This window comes from Cornus florida, unplaced genomic scaffold (genome assembly GCF_030987335.1).
Source record: "Cornus florida cultivar Cherokee Brave unplaced genomic scaffold, ASM3098733v1 CherokeeBrave_3.0.0_Hap2_Chr11, whole genome shotgun sequence".
Classification (NCBI taxonomy): domain Eukaryota; kingdom Viridiplantae; phylum Streptophyta; class Magnoliopsida; order Cornales; family Cornaceae; genus Cornus; species Cornus florida.
Window position 1 is genome coordinate 79,969,720 of NW_026775581.1, and position 22,595 is coordinate 79,992,314.

The following is a 22,595-nucleotide window of genomic DNA, read 5'->3' on the forward strand; positions in this document are numbered from 1 at the left end:
CCTTGTCACAATGGTATTGTTAGTTGTGCAAAAGTCATTGTGAATTTACCCTCACACTAAAGAACACATTGCTGGCATTTTGATGATGCAAATGACTTTATTTAGAAGGAAAAAAATTGCCCCGCATATGGAAAGGATATAAATGTTATATAGTTTACTGCAATACACACACACACTACATATAAGAAAGTACAAAATCTCCCCAAAATTTCACCAAATGAACACAATACTTCATGCTTTTTAAAAGTGAACAAATTGTCCTCTTACATTTCACCTCCGACCACTTTCCATCTAATGTCATTGTGCATTTACCAAACCATTCCCTATAATTAACTTTTTTTAAAAAATATAAAAAATATATAAAAGGCAAAATATCTTAAATGCCTCCTAAAATAAAGTGATACATTATATGACTCTAAATTGATTAAGTATGTAACTTCTTATTTGGACCTCTCAATAGATTACGAGAACCCGAACTTTTCTACTCGTTTTTTCACAATACGTGTTTCACTTTTTTTTCATCTGTAATTTTATTATTATTATTATTGTAACCCTTTCTCATCTCTATTCATGGCGGGGTTCAGCAGAGAGCAAAAAGAGTGAGCTATATTCGGGTTCTTGTATGTGGACAATGTAACAATGCATATACATACATGTGCATTAATAATGTTTAGGCAAGTTTATCATGAGGGCCATTTTTGATAAATATTTAATGCTTACTGATGCACTTTTAAAATGAGAGTGCCTTGATGATAACCAAACTAATTAGCACGTAATGGAAGAGACAATTGAAAGTAGAGAAATGAGTGAAAGAATACACATAAACATAATAATATTAGAAAAAGGCACGTGCGACGCACGTTATGAATGTTTTATAATTTATATAATTTTTGTTTTCATTTTTTAAAATTATTGATTTGAAACTTGTAACAATAAACCTTACAAAAAATTGCAATTTTTTGTAACTCTTTTTATATTAATTAATAAATAATTTTTTATATTAATAAATAAATACTGAAATATTTTGAAATTGATAAAATAGATAATTTGTAATAAAGTTTTATAGAAATTATTTTATTTTTTGTAAAAATATTCATAATAAATAGATAAATACAGGTTATATGTGATAGAGTTTTATAGAAATTATTTTATTTATATATCAATTAATAAAAAAATTTATATTAATAATTCTTGTCTAATTAGATTTTCTTTTATTAAAAAAATCTTAATAATAAATAGATAAATAGGTTAATTTGAATTTATTAGGTACATTTTAGAGATTTATAGAGTTTTTTTAAATAAATAAAAAATATATATATATCTTTTCATATCAATGAATAAGTATTTTTTTATATAAATAAATAAATACTGAAATACTGAAAATCTTTGCACATTTAATAATAGCATAGATAAAAACTATTTTTATATCAATTAATAAATATTTTTTTATATAAATATATAAATACTTTGGTAGAGCTTTTTTATTTTATTCTGAAATTCTAGACTTTTGAGTTTCTCTATAATTCTGAATTTCTAGAATTCTCAATTTCTATAAAACTTACACAAATTATTAGGTAGATTTTAGAGTTTTATAAAGTTTAAAAAAAAAAAAAAAAAAAAAAAAAAAAAAAAAAAAAAAAAAAAAACTCCTTTCATATCAATTAATAAAAAATAACTATTCTTTTTATATCAATTAATAATTATTTTATTAGATAGATTTTAGAGTTTTTTTTTTTTATAAAAAAAAAATACTAAAACTCTTTCGCAAAGCTTCTACATTTTATTTTAAAATTCTAAATTTCTAGAATTGCCAATTCCTGTACCCCTTCCTCCTTTCTCCATGTCTCTATTTATAGGCTGCTTGGATTAATAGGATGATGACACGTGTCCTCTCCTGATAATGACATAATCATAACTGGGCGGACTGGTTATAATATGATAATTATCCATAAAAAATAACTATTCTTTTTATATCAATTAATAAATATTTTATTGTGATTGATTTTATTAGGTAATTTTTAGACTTTTATAGAAACTATTTTTATAAATATATTTTAATATCAATTAATAAATATTTTATTGCGATTGATTTTATTAGGTAATTTTTTGAGTTTTATAGAAACTATTTTTATAAATATAAAAAATTATTTTATTTTCTTTAAATATATCATTGTCTAATTAAATTTCCTTTTATTAAAAACTCATAATAAATAGATCAATACAAGTTATATGTGATAGAGTTTTAAAGAAAATAAAATAGATAATTTGTGCTATAGTTTTATATAAATTATTTTATTTTCTTTAACAATATTCATAATAAATAGATAAATACATGTGGTATGTGATAGAGTTTTATAGAAAATAAAATAGCTAATTTGTTGTAGAGTTTTATATAAATTATTTTATTTTGTATAAATATATTCTTGTCTAGATTTTATTTTATTAAAAAACTCATAATTAATAAATAATGTGATAGATTTTTATAAAAAAAATAAAACAGCTAATTTGCGATAGATTTTATAGAAATTTTTTATTTTTTTAAAATATATTCTGGTTTAATTATATTTTCCTTTATTAAAAAAAACTCATAATAAATATATAAATAGGTAATATGTGTTAGAATTTTATAAAAAATCTTTTAAAAACTTTTTTTATATGAATTAATAACTAATTTTATATATTTATAATTATTGCCTAATTAGATTACCTCTTATTAAAAAAACTCATAATAAAAGATAATTTGTGGTAGAATTTTAGAAAAATTATTTTATTTTTTATATCAATTAAAAAATATTTTTTATACTAATAGTTCTTGACTAATTAGATTTTCTTGTATTAAAAAAAACTCATAATAAATAAATAGATAATTTGTGTTAGAGTTTAATAGAAACTCTTTTTATATCAATTAATAAATATTTTTTATATTAATAATTGTTGTCTAATTAGATTTTCTTTTATTAAAAAACTCAAATAAATAGATAAATATGTAATTTGTATTAGAATTTTATAGAAACTTTTTTAAAACCTCTTTTTATATCAATTAATAAATAATTTTTTATATTAATAATACTTGTCTAATTAGATTTCCTTTTATTAAAAAACTTATAATAAATAGATAAATAGGTAATTTGTGTTAGTGTTATATAGAAACACTTTAATTATATCTTTGCCTACTATGATAGTGTTTTATTAAAAATAAAATATGTAATTTGTGATAGAGATTCAGACAAATTATTTTATTTTCTTTAAATATATCCTTATCTAATTAGATTTCATTTTATTAAGAAACTCATAATAAAATATTTTTTATATTAATAATTCTTGTCTAATTAGATTTTCTTTTATTAAAAAATTCATAATAATAAATAGATAAATAGGTTTATTTAAATTTTATTAGGTAGATTTTGGAGTTTTATAGAGTTTTTATTTTTTATTTTTTTAAAACTCTTTCCATATCAATTAATAAAAAATTAATATTATTTTTATATCAATTAATAATTATTTTATTAGGTAGATTTTAGAGTTTTATAGAGTTTTTTTTTTAATTTTTATAAAAACTCTTTTCATATCAATTAATAAATATTTTTTATATAAATAAATAAATCCTAATAGACCTAAAAATATAGATAAAAACTCTTTTTATATCAATTAATAAATATATTTTTTAAATAAATAAATAAATACTGAAATACTAAAACTCTTTCGAGCTTCTCTATTTTACTCTAAAATTTTGGATTTATAGAATTCTCAATTTCTGTACCCCTTTCTCCTTCCTCCATGTTTCTACTTATAGAAGCTTCTTGAATTAATAGGATGATGACATGTGTCCTCCCATGATAATGACATAATCATAACTGGGCCGGGCCGGTTATATTGTGATAATTATCTATAAATTTTTTTTTTTTTAGAGTTTTATAGAAACTATTTTTATAAAAACTATTTTTATATCAATTAATAAATATATTTTTATATAAATAAATACTAAAATACTAAAACACTGAAACACTTTGCATATTTAATAATATTATAGATATAGATTTAGATATATATATATAGGATAAAGTACAGAAACACCTCTGAGGTTTGAGATAAGGACAAACAAATGAAAGTTTGTTTATTTTTGGACAACCATACCCCCTTGTGAAATTTGCCATCTAAACATAAGGTAATTTGGTCATTTAAGTATTTTGATAAATTAGAGAGAGGAAAAAGGAGAGAGGGGGTGGTGAACCGTACTTTACCCACTAAAACTAAGTCTAGAAATTATATAGCTCCCGATTGGCACCCATTAGTTCCTTCAATTTTGAACTCACGTCACTTTGCGCCCAAAATTCTGGTATTCCCTTGGAAGCCAAGGTCAGTTCTCTCTTTTGGAAGAATCAATGTGAGTGACCTAACCTCTCCCTGCAAATCCAAACAGAGAAGATAAAGTCCATTGGGTTGTTTCTCCTTCCAAAACCTTCTCCCCGTCTCACACATTGACGCACCTGAGATCACCTTAGCTATCCTCCTATACCCTTTGGTGGCGGTTAGTGTAGTTTCCTAGGCCAGTCTAGATGAACCTTCATCTACAATTCATAGGAAGTTTATCAATAAAAGATAGAATTCTTCATATTTCTTCCCCAACCTGCTTTATTTGCAACTCACAAAATGAGTTCCATGACCACAATTTGTATCACAATACCTATTCTTACAACATTTGGATGTGGATTCCATATAGCTCCCGATTCTATGGATGAGCTCATTTCTTGGGTAGCTATATACCTGAAGGGCAAGTGTATCAAATCAGTTATCAATCAGTTATGCCTAGGAGCCTATGCCTGTTGTGTGGAGGGAAAGAAATTCACATTTCAAGAATCTTTTAGCACCTCTACTCGTGTTCCCCAACATATATGGGGCTTTATTAGAAGAAAACTCAGCTCAGATCATACATGGAGTTCTAGAGTGAGAAGCTCTCATTCTAGAGAGCGAAAACTTACACCAAGGAATTCCCATCACTACTCATCCATGAGAGTCCCTTCCTACCATATCTTCTACCGCCACCATAGCTTATCGCGACAGATAGATATGCAACTTTTAGCAGGAGTCATGAGTGCTACCTAGAGGAGGAATGGCCAGCAACCATACTGCTGGGAAAAGTAATAAAAATACTACTCAAAACTATAGAATGTCTGCAAAATGTTCCATATCAATTCCCATTGATACAAAATGTCCACATGTTAAACATTGCTGGAAGTTTCTTAGATTCATGTCCATTCAAATGAAACAACTAAAAGCATCGAAGCCCTACTAACAGGGTAACATGATATCTATCCAGAAACTAAACTTATATAATTTGATCCATTCCCCAACAAGAGGGTCACACGATCCACAAACCAAATTTGAAAATGATATAAATTGATCCATCCCAACAAGTTCTTAGATTCATGTCCATTCAAATGTCAACTATAGTGGACATTCACAAGGAACTAGACACTTCTTCTTCATGTGTCATCTTCCTCTTAACAAACCTGAAAATAGAATTACAAAAATTAAGAATAGTTCTGTCATTCAATTGGTTAAACATTGGTTAAGTCCATATGTTGCTCCCTATAGACATCCTCAAAATAAAAATGCCATACAAAGAACACAGGAAGCATTAGTAATCGAAGTTACTAGATCAATAACAAATAGGCAAAGTTCATTAATTAATTCTAAACTACTCAAAATGATATATAATTTGAAGCACCCTTGACAATTTTCACAAACAGTAGGAATAAAATGAGAGAGAGTAGTATAAATAAAGCATCTACAAATTAAGAGCACAAAAGGAAGACATAAAGAACAAAGGAAGACGTAAAGAACAAAGGAAGACGTAAACAAAGTAACTTGAGAAATGGGAAGCAAGAAGGATTGGACGGGCATTCTCTAGAATAGCAAGAGGGCTACCTATCCCGATCAAGCAAAACTCACAACTAGAACCCATGGAAGGCAAAAGAATTATATATTAGTATTGGTTGCTCATACTTGAATATGTATTTTACAATTCCTCATTGTGTTTTTTGGGCAAAGTTGAGTTCAGTTAACAAGTGGTAATATGGTGGAGACAGAAATATGAATCTTGTATGCAAGGAATTGTTAAGATTATACTCCGTATTGATTATATACATAATCAGAAATTTTAAAATGTAAGTAAGAATGTGTGATAAAAAGACCTTATGTCTAGTTCTGAACATAATTGGATTCGACTTTAAACCAGTAGCTTAAGTAGTTAGCTGATGTGTGTAGAGAGTCGGTGTAAGAGCCTGCAAGCCCGCGCAAATAAAACCAATATCATGTTGGTAAATGGAAATCGTGTTCAGGTTCCTCAAGTCTATGGCAATTTATGTTACATTAGAGGTTAAGTATGAAGATTATACCTATAATAACTCGGGGTAGCCGATACCCACTATCTGCAACCTGAAAATAAAACAAAAACAAATTATAAACTACACAATTTAAACATTCATTTTATTAAAGAACTTCCCTTATACCTTATACAAATCAAATATATATAAAATATTGAACCAATTAGATAGAAACAAGGAAGAAATAACGTAACACCCCCCCCCCCCCCCCCCCCCCCCCCCCCCCCCCCCCCAACACACCCAAAAAAAAAATAAATGACACAAGATAACAATGAGTCGATCCATCCATGGTTTTGGGACACAACTCTAAATTTAGCAGATAGCAGTTATACCAACCCGTATACAAATGGTGATCATCGGAATAAATACAAGAGAAATATGGTAGGATTTAAAGGCAGATATGCAAACAACTCTACTGGAAGCCCTATCCTAAATGAGTTGATCAAATTAAACTTTTTGGAGTACCAAATCATGTGACCTTCTAGAGATTTAGTTAATTTTGTAGGTGATAGTTACAGTAATACCTGTACTGGTTCTGCTTGAAAGGGTAACTTTCACAATAATAGCTTGAAAAAGTTAACACGTACAAAATTATTGGAAGAGCGTGCACCCTCACAAAGATTGTCATTTTGCTTTGAAATAAGAGGAGAAAACTAACACACATGCGTTTGTATGCAGAGTTTTATTAGACGTAGGCTGAAAATTATTTGGGTTCTAATCTTACGATTGAGACAAAGATATTAGGGAATATTTAGCCAGATATCAGAAAATTTAGGATACTAAGCCAAAAAGGCACAAACCTAACCATTTGATTTAAGCTGTATAAGAAAAAACATATTATAATAAATAAATCATAAAAGAATTGAATTTGAAACCATCTATAGAATTAAAACTATAAAGGTGGTTGAGTAATGAGTGAATTTAAGACTTTAAGTTGCTATACCTGGTCATAAAGGGTTGGTATCATAAATGCATTTGAAACCATCTACAGAACTTTCCAGGGAAAAAAAAACGAAAAAGAAAAAAAGAAAAGATCTATAGAAACTAAACTATAAAGGCCATGGAAAAATGACTGAAATCAAATTGCTATATAAATAGTTGGCATCATAACTTCATAAGGGCATTTGAAACCATCGATAGAACCTTCCAGAGAAAAAACGAAAAAAAAAACCCAAAAACCAATCTATAGAAACTAAAACTATAAATAGGTGGTGGGGAAATGAGTGAAATTAAATTGCTATACCTACCTCTAGTCATAAATAGTTGGCATCTTAAGTGTAAGTTTATCAACTTCCCGGTTTCAATGATTTTAGATTTTTTTTACGTTTCTATCAGCTGCAATTACATCAACCCTTGCATCATCAAACAATAAAGCATTTTAAAGTTGACCCTTCGTACTTCACATGCTATGTATATATACCAGTCTTTTCTATCACAATTCCTCAAAATACCAAGTCCCTTCAAAAACCAACTACAGATGAAACAGAGAAAGAGGGATACAGTATTGTATCTCTCTGCTTCAAATAAACACTTAGAAGAGAGCAGAAATTCAAGAATTTAAGTTTCTTTGAAGGAATCTTGGAGAGAATTTATTGGGCTTTGGTTGTTTAAACTCTACAGCTCTTTGCAGTGAAAATGGAGAGTGGTAGAATCAACAGTGCAGGTTTAAGTACTAATATATGGAGGAACAATGTCATGGAAATTTTTTCAAGGCCTACTCGGGAAGCAGATGGTGAAGAGGCTCTCAAATGGGCTGCTATTGAGAAACTACCACCATATCTACGTATAAGGAGAGGTAAACTGACTGAAGAAGAGGGCCAACTAAGAGCAATTGATACAAAGAATCTTGGACTGCTTGAGAAAAAGAATATGTTAAGAGAGGCTTGTGAAAATTACAGAGGAAGATAATGATAACTTCTTGTTGAAGCTCAAGAAACGCATTGAACAGTAATCTCACAAAAATATACACAATCTTGCATCACTAGACTGTAGTCACTGCACTTTGATCTAAATGTTTTTCTTTTAGAATATATATATATTATCAGCTAGGAAAAAAAAAAGTTTTAAATTTTATTTCACCTGAAGCAATCTTTAATAATTTATTCATTTTGGTTTAAAAATGCGCAGAGTTGGAATTAATCTTCCAACAATTGAAGCCGGTTTTAGCATTTAAATGTTGAAGCAGAAGCTTATGTTGGCAGAAAAGCATTGCTTACTGTATTCAATTTCTTGATTAGTATGCTACAGGTAATTCATCTTTTAATTAATACCGACATACATTTACATGATTTATGCCATCATCTTTTCATTTAAAAATTAGACTCACCCTGCAATCTCTCCCTTTCTCTCTCTCTCTAAAGGGGCTCATGAATCATCTCCATATTCTTCCTGGTAAAAAGAAACCATTACCAAGCCTTCATGATGTCAGTGGAATCATCAAGCCTGACAGGTGGAGATGACAAAATACTATAATTGTCCATTATGAACTCTCTTAGCTTCTCATTTCTCATTTCATTTAATCATTTTCGCAAAATGGCATTGCTTCTAGGCCTACCAAGAAAAACCACACTGCTGCTAGCTCTGGCTGGAAAGCTTGGTTCAGATCTAAAAAAGTAAGAAATATTGTAGTCCTTTAACTAATTCCAAGATTTGCTTCATCTGCTGATTTTTTATACATGTGTGTGTGTCCGTATATGTATATCTTCAGTAAGGCTCTTGTGATCTTATATTGTTATATCATATATGCATACTATTGGCGTTGGGGAGAGTGACATACAATGGCCACGAAATGGATGACTTTGTTGCACAAAGAACATCAGTTTATATGAAAGTCAATATGATCTTCATATAGGAGAAATGACAGAGAGAAACATATGGTTTTTTCAGCAAGATGTCAAGGGGTCGGACCCCGTTATGGTCAGTCAAATTGCCATAAATTTTGAAAAAATTAAGAGCAAGTTCAAACAGGAGGGGATTACTTGAGTTACATCAGATCCTTTTTCAAGATCATCAACCAGTAAAAGGGTTCTCTCTGGCTGCATTCGTGCTAAATATGCTTCATGCGCAGCTCTCTCATGAGCCTCTTCTTCCTCCTTTTGCTTCCCCTCAGCTTCAGCTGCTTCCCTTTCTATCCTTTCTTGCTCTTCCTTAATCTGGCATTCCCTAGCCTTATGTGGCCGACAATGAAGGCATCTTAGCTGACCTGGACTAACCTAGCAAATAACATAAAGCAATGACCAAAGCTAAAAAGCAACATACTTGATCAGCTTCAAGTGCTGCTCGATAAGCAGCATCTTGCTCCTCCCTCAGAAGCATGATGTTTATACCTTCTTCTGCATCATGCGTTGCTTCAACAATAGCAGGAGCACTCTCTTCAATCACTCTCTGTGATGCCGTGAGCATCTCTTCAGGAGATTCTGGACCCTCAACCTGCAAGATGATAAGAATAAGAACATGAATAGAAAAACATTTACTTATCCAAAAATAATAATAATAATAAATAGAAAAACATTCAGCTTCATGATGATAGCTGATAACAGAACAAAATAATTGAAGCAAGTTGTTGTCACATGACTACAGTACGAGCACACAGACAAAAACAGAGAAACAAACATTCAGCTTTAAAGATGATAACTGATACAACACAACAACAACAATAACAACCACAACAACAACAACCACAACAACAACAACAACAACCAAGAACCAAGCCTTTTCCCAACTACAAGATGATAGCTGATAACCGGACAAATTAAATAAAGCTGTTATCAAATGACTGCAGTACGAACACGAAGACATAAACAGAAAAACATACATTCAGCTTAAAGATGATAAACAAACAAATTATATAAAGCAAGTTTGTTGTCACACGACTTCAGAACGAACACGCACACACACATTGAGAATGAGAATCGACTTAAAATGGATAAAATTCTAACTTCTCTCGTGTGTAAAATAATGTTACTTTCTGTGTGGCATATGGCCTTTCATAGCAGACCACAGACGCAAATTAGAACACAAAAAAAAGAAAATAATGACGTGTTTCATATTATTCTGGGGAGAAAGTAGGATATATAAATGAAACAACCATTGATGAGAAGTGTATACACTATATAGTTCAACAATGGAATCCTCTGAGGTCAGGTTGAGTTCAACCTAGATTTGTTGATCCAAGGATTAGAAGGGCAACCTAGATTCTTCTTCTCTATCTATCAGAAATTTAAGTATTTAATGCGTTCCCCCTGAGAAATTTGAAAAATACAAAAATCAATTATCCCAAAAATTGAATTGTTCGAGTACATAATAGCATTTATACGGGCAAACATAAACAAACCCTAAGAAACATTAAAAATAGCAAAATAACCCTAAAACAATACATTACCATTAAATATAATGAACATAAATATGTAACCCTAATTCACAAAAAATTCTAATTCTATTTATCTTTTCCCCTTTTCCAATAGTAGGTGCAAGTCATATGTGGTTCAAGCTCTTGGGTTGTATCTATTTCTCCATCAGACAATCTCTTCATTCAATCTCAGAATTTTCAACTATAAAGGATCTCAATGCACCAAAAAGAGACCTCACGAAAACTAGAGACCAAATTCAATTCTATAATTGGGAGAGGAGCAAAAAATATTACAAGGAATTAGGAAGTAGCTATAAAGATGTATACAAGAAGAATAAAGAAAGGAATGAACAACTTCAACCAAGCCATTTGTATCAAATACAGTTTGGCTCAAAGTGTGCCCCAGGTGTACAATTGTAATTTCCTTGCTTACAGGTGTGCCAAGACTGTCAAGTCCAAATTTGCAGCTGAGCTGGCTATAACCAAGCTCTAAGAAGCCAAGCAAATATTCCTGATTGCCACGGTCGCATGGGCCTGTAGACTTTGCTTTATCTAACTAGGGTGATTGTGGAGAGCAAGAATGACCCTTTCACTGGTTCTGTCACTTTGGCCCTACTCAAAAGGCTCTGTTGACTTCTTTGAAGTTATATTTTGTTATTTTCTGGAGGGGGAGAGAGAGAGATTTCACAACACTTCAAGCAAAAAGTAACCATCTAGTCATTAAGTTGGAATAGTAGATGAAGATCAGTTATAGTTTCATAAGTATTACAAAGCTTTGGTCCTAGTTACATTCTAACATAGTTCGCCCAAAGGCATGCTCCATGAACTGTAAACTCACAAACTGAAACACTAAGCTAACCACTTCAAACATTGAATTGAAAAAAAGCAGTAAATGCAAGGAATTTAAAGCCTAACTACAACATTAAACTTAAAGAAAACATAGTGGAAACAAGGTATACACTTTGAGCTACACTGCTGGAACAAGCTTTGAAAATAAACTAGGCCTGGAGACAATAAGGAATGTCTGTTCTGTTGGTGCAGGACCTTTGCTCAGACATAAATGAGTTATGTTTATAGTAGGAACACAGCTAGTTTGGCCATTGGATCATTCTCTCGTGGACAGCTGAGATGCATCCTTGTTGCAAGCTGGCACTTGATCACGTGAGAGGGAAAAAAGTGACACTTGATCAGAAATTAATACTGCAGCACCGAAGGAGATTAGGGGCACCATGTCTGATGGGATGCTTTGGGAACCCACTTTCCAATGTGTCAGACACTTAAGTGTTTTTTCATCTCAGATCATGTATTTGAACAAGCAACAGCAAACAAATCGGCTGTAGCTCTGTTGGTCAAGAGGTGATTCTTTCAAATGTGCTTGTTTCGGGCGAAGGGCCTATGTCACAGGCCTTGACATGTTAACACATGCTTCCGTCATCGCCCTTGGCTTTAGGTAAGTACTCACACAGTTTGCCCATGCCTGGGCACGAACCCCTCCCCTCCTCTTTGAGGATGGGGAGGTTATACCATTGAGTATGATCCGTAAATTTTCAGCACACATGAAAAAAAAAAGTGGGCGAGAGACTATTATAGAGTGCCTTAATATCTGATCTACCCTTGAATTACTATATGAAGAGAAGGCCCTCAAATTTATACGGAGTGAAGCGGAAGTAAAAGAACACCCTAATCCCCAACTTGGAACAAAAAAATACAGTTTCACATAATTGTTAAAGAGTGTAATTATGGTCATTAAAACAAATGCATGTTTTCTCATCGAAACTACCAGCTAAGGCCAATAAGAGGGTATGAAGGCAAACAGCAAGTTAATGCAGTGGGTAAGAGATCTTTTTGCCTAATTTGTTCAATGACGTCACAAAACTCCTCTCATGCCTGTCCAGCAACAGAATTACAGAACCCATGCAGCATGAAGTTAATTGCTACTCCTTGATGAAAACTAAAATTTGCAGGCTGATGTCTAAATTTCTAATCCACATTACAGCTCCCAATTCTCTACATCCCACCACAAAATTATGCCATAACCTATACCTAACTTTTAACTCAAATGCAATCAAGTTCTTTAAACATCTTAAAATGCATTTGATTACCTAAAATTGGTTATAACAATCACATTACAAAACATTGTAATTTGCAAATTGAATCTCTGAAACTATAAGATCCCTCAATATTCTATTTAGCTCTCAAACAAAGCACAAAATAATAGGATTATCTAACGAAAAGGCAGCAGGGAGTCACTTCGCTTTGATCCCCAAGAATTAAACAAGAAATAGATCCTATCCCATTAATGAGCATAAAAAAAGGGATGCCTCTGAAATGCATCACTCAACATATTTGCTCCTCCATCCCAAGATCCACTCAATAAGATAGAGCCATATCTTTGTACCTTATTGCCTGACACCCCTGATCTCACTACACTTCATATAATTAGGATTTAAGTTACTAAGCTATTATTGTTACCTGTACAAAGGCACTCCAACAGTACGATGCAAAACAGAAAACTAACTCATATCACTGAACTGGCACACCCAAGGAACAATATTAATATGATAAAAGGTACATTGCAGTTCACTTAATATATAATGTGCATGAACTATTTGGGCATCTTGAATCAATCCCCAAAGCTTCACATATAGCACATATAGTGGAAAGCTGAAACTACCAGGACAAAGGATTTCATTGCCATCTCTTCTTAAGGCTTCAACAATCATCAATTTCTAACGAACTGACCATAAAGGAGAATAGTAACACCACCGCTCCATATAGCATTTCAAACTAACCTTTACAAAGCTAACCTCATGATATAATTTCTCCCAGCAACCACTGCCAATAAAATAAATAAATTGTCCCTGTGCTAAATTTGTTACACAGCAAAACAATAAAAATAAAATAAAATAAAAAGATAATCTAGCACACGAGTTCCTCCCTTGAGCCACTAAACCTCAATTACCATGTATGACCGTGTCCTCCTTTCACAAAGACATCAAGGCTACCTCCTTTGACTAAATATTGAAATTCTTACAACACAATTCATTTAAAAAAAAATTTAAATGATCTAGTCATCGGTCTTTATTGTCTTAATGCATGAAAAATCATCAATTTTTGAAGAACCTGATACGAAATCAGTTGATTTGCAATGCATTTTGAAATAACCTACCAATGCTAATCTCATCCTCTATGATATTGGCACTAAACCTCGAGCCACTAAACCTCAATTACCATGTATGACTGTGTCCTCCTTTCACAAAGGCATCAAGGCTACCTCCTTTGACTAACTATTGAAATTCTTACAACACAATTCATTAAAAAAATATATATATTTAAATGATCTGGTCATCAGTCTTTATTGTCTTAATGCATGAAAAATCATCAATTTTTGAAGAACCTGATACGAAATCAGTTGATTTGCAATGCATTTTGAAATAACCTACCAATGCTAATCTCATCCTCTATGATATTGGCAAATCTGCTGTGGCAAAACAGCTCCTTGTATCTCCCAACGCCAAAGTTAGCATTACATATGTTAATTGGAAAAAAATAACCTAGCAATTTTTTTCCTTCCTCAAGCCAGAAAACCATCAATTACCATGCATCACCTAGTCCTCTTTTGCAAGACAACCAAAACATCTCCTCGTTATGACTAAATTCTGGAATCCTTATAAAAGAATCCATCCTTGAAAACCCGTCAACACTCGAGAAAACCCTGGTCAATCAAGTCTAGTGTTATTAAAGGCTCAAGCCGCTAGAGGTCCTTTGGAGCCTAGGCGCGCGCCTAAGTGAAGTGAGGCGCATAATTGATATTTTAAATTACCATAAAAGCATTCATATCTCATAAGTCGTATCAATATTCTAAAAATTAATATCAAATATAAAAAAGTAAATCCATCAACTATATAAGCATTCAAGAACCATAAAACACAGCACAAATTTGTTTTCTTGAAAGGCAAACCAGAATTTGTTTTTTTGAATGGGAAAACAGAGCACAAAAAGAAATAAATCTATTTAAAAAAAAAAAGAGTAGAGACAAAAGAAGTGGATGAAGAGAGAGTAGATGAGAAAAGAGACAGAGAGTGTGAAGAAAAAGGAGAAAAAACAGAGCCCCAAAAAAAGAAAAAGACAGAGAGAGAAGACAACTAGATGAAGAGAGAGAAGTAAGTAAAGATGAGAGGAGAGAGAATTAGAGAAGAAGACGCTTCATCGTTCGTCTCTGCAACTAGGGCTTTGTCATTGGTCTCACAATCTCACTCTTTCTATGTTCGGTTGACACTTTGACTCTTGGGCTTTCTTATTTGTTTATTCTTTTGAACAAAAATTCCTTCTCTCATAAGCTTGGGGTTTCTTATTAGTTTATTAAGTTGCCAAAAGTACCCTTTTTGGCTTCAGAAATAGAATAATTATTATTTAAAAAAAAAAAAAACAGTGAGGCGCGCCTCACAACAAATAGGACGAGGCACACGCCTAGTAAACATCAATGAACCTGGGATAACAACAAGCGCTAGACCTGCACCTAGAGCCTCGGCGTGCGCCTGTAACAACATTGGTCAGGTCCTCAATTCATTCGACCAAAATACTTTTGGTTATCAGACCATCACTCTTTTTCTTTTCATTTTTTCTTTTCTGATAAGTAAAACCAAAATCACTAAAGGCGCTCAAAAGGGGAGCGCTCCCAAGGAAACAAAAGCCGTCCAGGACGGCACTATAACTTAAGACTATCCACAAAATCCAAAAGACTAACAATAGAGTGACAATCCCACCAATTGACCTAAAAGAATAAGGAATCAGGCCATCACTCTTGCAAGAACCTTGGGTTAATCATCAATGCATGTTGTCAGATTACAGACTGAATGATCAACATATATGCCATCATACTGTCAAACTAACACAATATCTTGCAAATTTCAAGAGAAAAAAACATGAGACTGCTTGGATTATCAATTCCAAAAGTTACTCTCTAGAGCTCCAATACAAGATTTTTCTTTTCATGAGAAATACTTCCTAGAAGGCAGAACTAATTTAGTCCGTGAGGAGTGCAGAAAACCTAAGGATGATGTGTGGAGATATTTACAAGGAAATATATGATATTTAACAAACTAGAAAATGTAGACTGGCAATAGGTATGTGCAGCAGAATAACAAAATGATTGAGATGAATATTAGATTATGCAGATAAACCTAGATATAATAATCTTAGAACTATCAATGAACATGTTTCTCAAAGACACCCTTTCCCAACTAGAGTTTCTTCACTTTATGTCAGCAAATGAAGTAAAAAGATAAAAGAAAAGAAAAAGAAATCGCGAAGGGAGTGGAAAGGTAATGGGTTGGTTATCATAACTCAACCATTATTATGTGATAATAATAACTCCTCACTATGCTTTTATAGGAGTTTTTCAGGCACCGCATTCAAAAAAAGGTTCCTCAAATTCAAACAAATATGCGAAGTTTTTTTCTTCTTTTTTCACCCACCTTTAGAAGATAAGAGACAGGGAATTGGTTGCTTGTAAGTAGGCAGAGGTTCAATTCAACTAGTAGAGTTGAATCCAAATTTTGTAACGAGAGCCCTTAGAGACTCAAGTGAAACCGAAATCCCAAAACCATCTTTCATCAACTAAAAATCCTAGGGCATCTGAATGTTTTGGCCATATACTCGCACATACACAAAAAAAAAAAAAAAAAAAAAAAAAAAAAAAGAAAAGAGGGTCCCTATTCTCAAACGAAATAAAATGACAAAAATCAACAGCCTCATATCACTTTCTCCATCATAAATAAAGCAGGCCTTATACTTTAATGATCGAACTGTATTTTTCAAAATACAAAGAAATTTTTATTACATAGATTAATCAAATGTTTAAACCAGCTTGGCATAAAACAATTGGTGAGCAACATTGGGGAGTTTAGCAGGTATGTCTTACTGATGACTTGGCAAAAATGATAAAACTTGAATAAATGCAATCAAAGCCAAACAAATGAAATATGAATAAGGAAAGAAAAATAAAATCACGAGTAACATCGACAGACAATAATATAGTTAACTGAGTTGACAACACAATCAACAAAATGGTAACATGAGCGTGTGAGAGTTAAGAACCCCAAAACTAGTAGTATAGCACATGATAGTTATTCAGAGTAAGCTTCAAATAATCATTGCATGTAATTATTAGAATATTACCCAACATAAAATTCTAGGTTTCGTTTCAAATAACTAAGAAAAGGCTAGGTTCTGTTGACTTAAGAGTGGTATATTCTAGTTTGTTCTGTTCTAGCAAAAAAAATTGAAAAGGAGTAAGAACCCTAGGAATCAAACCTGCTGAAGTAGGGCAATCCTATGGTTTGTGGTGGCCATAACCACAGCACAAAATGGAAACCTTGACACCTTCAAGCTGTTACTCATGCCAGCAGTGTTCGGTTCATTTTTAATTGGTTTCAGGATGTATTTGAAGATGATAAAAAATGCTAAATTGCAGGAATTGAAGTTGTCTAAAGATTCCATATATGTAAGAATTTAATAAGTGTTTGGCATATCAACCAAAAAACACATAAACCAAGTTTGCGAAATTAAAAAAGCTAAATTTGTAGCCTTAATTGAGAATTTGAAAGTTGTGATCTTTGTGATTAATGAGAATTTGCTTGTGTGCCACCTACAGGACCCATCTCGACTGAGCTAGAACCCTGAAGGATAAATTTTGGAGCTCTAATACAAACGGGTTCTCCCGTACGTGTTCTTTACATCCTAGAAAGAAAGACTTCTTTCTAGGATGTAAAGAACACGTACGGGAGAACCCGTTTGTATTAGAGCTCCAAAATTTATCATTGACTTTCTTTCAAGGATGTAAAGAAACTATTGAGTTTTTCTGGTTAATTGCTTCTTTCTAGGATGTAAAGAACACGTACGGGAGAACCCGTTTGTATTAGAGCTCCAAAATTTATCATTGACTTTCTTTCAAGGATGTAAAGAAACTATTGAGTTTTTCTGGTTAATTGCTTCTTTCTAGGATGTAAAGAACACGTACGGGAGAACCCGTTTGTATTAGAGCTCCAAAATTTATCATTGACTTTCTTTCAAGGATGTAAAGAAACTATTGAGTTTTTCTGGTTAATTGGAAGCACCCAGTGACTTTCTTTCTAGGATGTAAAGAACACATACGGGAGAACCCGTTTGTATTAGAGCTCCAAAATTTATCATTGACTTTCTTTCAAGGATGTAAAGAAACTATTTGAGTTTTTCTGGTTAATTGGAAGCACCCAGTTGTGAAATTTCATTCACTTATGTTGGAAATTTCATTATAGGTCTAATTATTATTATTTTTTTAATTGCAAGGGCAGATAATTACAGAGTCACTGGCAGTTCAACTAGCTTGACCATCATATAATGCAAGAAGTCCTCGTTGACAAACCTAACTACAGTCATGGGCTCATGTATGGCATAAAGCTCATTTCATCAGGAGGATGCACGGGAACGAAATTGGAGGCAACTAGTAGGAGGGCTGAGGGCGCAAAAAGGAATTGTGTTGAGGCAATGGAAAGAGCAAAACAATTGGAAGAGAGATCAAGAAGAGGATCGATGAGAAGGTTTGAATTTTGTTGTTGACTTTTCTTATTCAAGCTTTCCAATTGTTTAACTTTTTTCGAATTTGTTTTGATTTAAATTTAAATTTTTTTTTTCTTTTTTTTTTTTCGAAACAAATTATTTGCAACAAAATTGGATCATAGTGCAAGCCAAGATATATTTGCAGGCATTGTTAAGAGAATTGCTCAGTCCTAACTTTGTAGCAAATAGTTTAACATTTGCTATAAAATCAAATTGTAGTAAATATAATTAGATTTGCTACCAAACTCAAAATTTGTGACAGAAAACCTAATTAGGACAGAACCATGTAGTAGTGCCGCCTCGACTGACATTCTTTTTTATTTATATTATGCACCTAAAATTTTGTTAAAATTCTAATAATACTCCTTATATTTTTTTTAATTAAACACCCTATACAACCCCACAAAAATTTTCTTTGTTTATATAACATAACTAAAACTTTCCTAGTATGTTAGCTTGATAATAATCAAAATGAAAGTATTTTACCTATAAAACTAATTGAAATGGAAGTATAAGCAAGTTTTACTTAAAAATCAATTAATGGTAATTATTATTATTATTATTATTATGGTAGGACTTTACACACACACATATATATATATTGGGTGGATCATATATAAATCAACCAGTTTAAACCTGATAGCCTTGAGGAATCGGAATCGGAATCGGAATCGGTTCCAGACGCCTCGATGAATATTCCCTAGACAGTAGGGAGCCTATCCCGCTGATGATGCAACCAGAACAAAAGAAAATGTATAAAAGAACTGTAATTAGCAGATCATATATATATATATATGTATGGAAAGAGAGCGCGTACGGAATACGTCGAAGGAAGTCGCCGTTCCTTGCTACTTTTCCATACATAGCTATTTTTCCTTTTTCTGGTTTAATAACGATTACAACATAGTCGACCAAGTGACTTGGATTGAGCGTCGCTTCTGTTTCGCGATTATTCTTGAAAATCCTCAAGACTATGTCCTGGCCGGTGGCGATACTTTCGTCGCGAAATTTCGTAGCGCTAACTCCCGTCGGTTTCAGATGGTTTACAGTAATCGTCTGGGTTTCGTCTATTACTCCCGAATACTCGGGTTTGATCTGTATTATGTCGGAGCCGGGATATCCACTTTTAAGTAAGCACACAAACATGATTGAGATGGCATGGAAACAGAAAACCCTAATCACAAAGTTCAGTCGCAGTGATCTAGGGTTTCAAGGTCAGGAACGTCGAATTCGATTAATGCTCTGTGACGGTGGTGAACTTAGCAGCTTCTCTACACTGTGACTGTGATTGCTTAGGTGTACGGCAGATTTCCGCTGCTCCATCGCGGGGTGGAGATCGCGCCACCTCAGCAATTGAAGATTCGAATTCCGATTCGTATCAAACAAAACGCTAGCCCAAAGTAAGACACCCGTAGTTGCGTCATATGGGCTCGATGTAGTCGAACCCCAAGCCCAGCTAGGGGGGAAACCTATTATTCCTATTAGGTAGCCTCGCATGGCTGAATTCTATGGCTCTGGCCCACCATCAGCCCAATAAGCCACCAGTCATTATTCTGTAGAGAAAATGGGCTAAAAGGCACTAGATGTTGCCCGCAAAACCCAACAAAGGCAATCAAAGCCCAAATTCTTAAATCACCCCATTTGTAAAATAAAGCAAATGGGTTAGAAGGGAATAAATGTTGCCCGTAAAACCCAACAAAAGCAATCAAAGCCCAAAGGCTTAAATCAGTCCATTTGTAAAATAATAACAATGTACTCGCATGACGCTCTCTCTCCTCAAGTTTCGTTTGGATTGAGATGACATCAAAAATGTACATTCTCACCATTTCCCTCTTCAAACCAATATGCAATAGTGCGTATAGAAACAAGCAGCGGAGCATCACCGAAATTGGTGGAAAACTTGATGCGACCGCCTTCTCCAACTCTCCCAAGAAGATATAAAATGAAAAAGAATATTATTACCCGTGGAATACAGCATGACAGTGGCAGAGTGCAACATCCTTCCAAAGTTGGTACATCAATCTCTGCAATTAAAACCACCAAATAATTAAAAAATAGTTCCTTCTTGTTGTGCACATGTTCTTTAAACCTTGCTGCACATTTGTTCAATCAAGAGGATGATATTCAATTATGGGCGAAGTGTTGGTTTTGGGTTTGAAAGTATATAAATCCTACACTGATGCCACATTACTAGATATGAATGATTTTATAACAGAGGTAACTTGAGCTGAGAGATGGGTTGAGATTTAACTAGAGGTTAAAAAATGTTAATCCAAATGCATTCAAGTCAACTTTCAAACCGAGATCTTTCCCGGGAACAAATAATTAATAATAATAATAATACCCTTCAAAGTTAGATCGATCTACACTAACAGGGTCCAGGTTGCGGTTGCTGTTACCCTAAAATATTTGAGCTTGGATTATGTTGAGATTGGGGAAATGAGATGAAATTAAAGTTGGTTGGTTTATGGCTTGTATTATGTTGAGATTGGGAAAATGAGATGAAATTAAAGTTCTTGGTTTATTTTTACAAACATACTTAGAAAAATACTAATATTTACAATAATAGTAAGGAATTCATACATACATTTTTTTTTTTTCTTTTGTCTTTTTGAGTCTGCACAATAACAAGTTTTCGAGTGGCACAGTGGATCAAACTTATTTACAAACCACTGTACAAATGAACAGAGTTTCTTCTCGCCCTTTCAACAACCAACCCTCTTCGCCATCTCTGCCAGCACCCTCAATCTGCTTCTGATTTCTTCAGCTTAATTCTTCGCTGCCTTGACCGCCTTCTCTAAACTGCCACTCTAACACCATATACAACTGAGACTATGGAAATCTCGTAAGTGTGCCAAAACATACATATACAACTGTATTGGCCTCTGTCAATGGATGATATCTCTTCTTCTTCTTCTTCTTCTTCTTTAATAAAAAAAAAAAAAAGAAAAAGAAAAAAAGAAAACAATTATTATTGCTATTCATATTTAATAGCCTAGCAAACTGGAAAACAAAACAATATTCATCCACCTACCGCATGGACGGCCGGACAAAGAAACGCTGAAATTGGGTTGTTGAGGGTCAGGAAGGATTAATGTAGAGTTTAGATGGCGGGTAATCCAAGTTTTTCCATGTGTCGACTTCCAGTCGTCGGCCAACATCTTATAGTTTAAGCCAAACTAACTTCGTCATGTACAACTGCTTCACGTCAATTAGAGGAGCGTCAAACTTATTTTACTATCCCATTGTGGGGCCCAGTTTTGGCATGTTTCTCGTATCTCTTTCTAAATATATATATAAATAAACACAATTAAAAATTTATATACTCAACTACTACTGCTTATTTTTTTAAAATGGCAAGGAGTGTGGCTCAAAATTTTGCAATTTTAACTGAAATAATTATTTTGGCTTTAGATAAAGTGTTTTTTTTTTATTTATACTAATCTATTTTTTCAGAACTCTTTTTTTAAACAAATGCAAATAAATCATTCAATATAAAATAATACTAATAATAACAATAATAATAAAAATTAAGAGACTAAAAAAACGATTATTTAACAGTTTAGAAAATTTTGTAATTGAATATTTTGATTCTCCACAGTATAATATAAACTAACTTCGTCATTCACAACTGCTTCACCTCAATTAGAGGAGTGTCAAACTTATTTTACTATCCCATTGTGGGGCCCAGTTCCGGCATGTTTCTCGTATACCTTTCTAAATATATATGAATAAACACGCAATTAAAATTTTCTGTACTCAACTACTGCTAATGTTTTTTAAAATGGCAAAGGGGATTTGCTAGTTTGGTATAATTTCTGTTTCTAGTTTTTACTTAAAAAAAAAAAAAAAGTCAGAAGTTATCAATATTTTTTTTTAGGTTATCTGTGTTGGAAAACTTAATTTAAAAGACCATTTTAATATTAAAAGAGTTTTTTAATCTGTTTGACAAAACATTTACTGAAACCCTTCTTCTACTGAAATAATTATATTGTCCTTAGAGTATTTTTTTGAACTAGCCTATTTTTTCATAACTCTTTTTTCAAACACATACAAATAAACCACTCAATATAATCAAATTTATCCACAACATGCCATATTTTACATAATAATTAATAATATTAATAATAACAATAAAAATTAAGAGATTGCAAAAAACTATTTAACGGTTTAGAAAATTTTGTAATGAAATTTTTTTCTTCACATTGTTAATGTCTATAAAATGAGGTAAACAACAAATATAATTAAGTATCCTTATAATA

At 32.5% G+C, this 22,595-nt stretch overlaps 1 protein-coding gene across 2 annotated transcripts; it reads right to left on the reverse strand.

Moving 5' to 3' along the window:
- Positions 1-5,151: 5,151 nt before the first annotated feature.
- Positions 5,152-19,605, reverse strand: LOC132287144 (uncharacterized). Of its 2 annotated transcripts, XM_059789659.1 has the most exons (7): positions 19,151-19,605; positions 18,970-19,057; positions 9,645-9,815; positions 9,365-9,553; positions 6,399-6,438; positions 6,195-6,284; positions 5,152-5,510 (listed from the first exon to the last, which is right to left on the reverse strand). In XM_059789659.1, the coding sequence occupies exons 1-6, from the start codon at positions 19,477-19,479 to the stop codon at positions 6,202-6,204; spliced, it is 900 nt and encodes a 299-aa protein (XP_059645642.1). In that variant the 5' UTR covers positions 19,480-19,605; the 3' UTR covers positions 5,152-5,510; positions 6,195-6,201. The 2 variants fall into 2 exon arrangements, with proteins under 2 accessions (XP_059645642.1, XP_059645643.1); XM_059789660.1 differs by lacking the exon at positions 6,195-6,284 and having other exon boundaries at positions 19,151-19,604.
- Between the last annotated feature and the right edge of the window lie 2,990 nt (positions 19,606-22,595).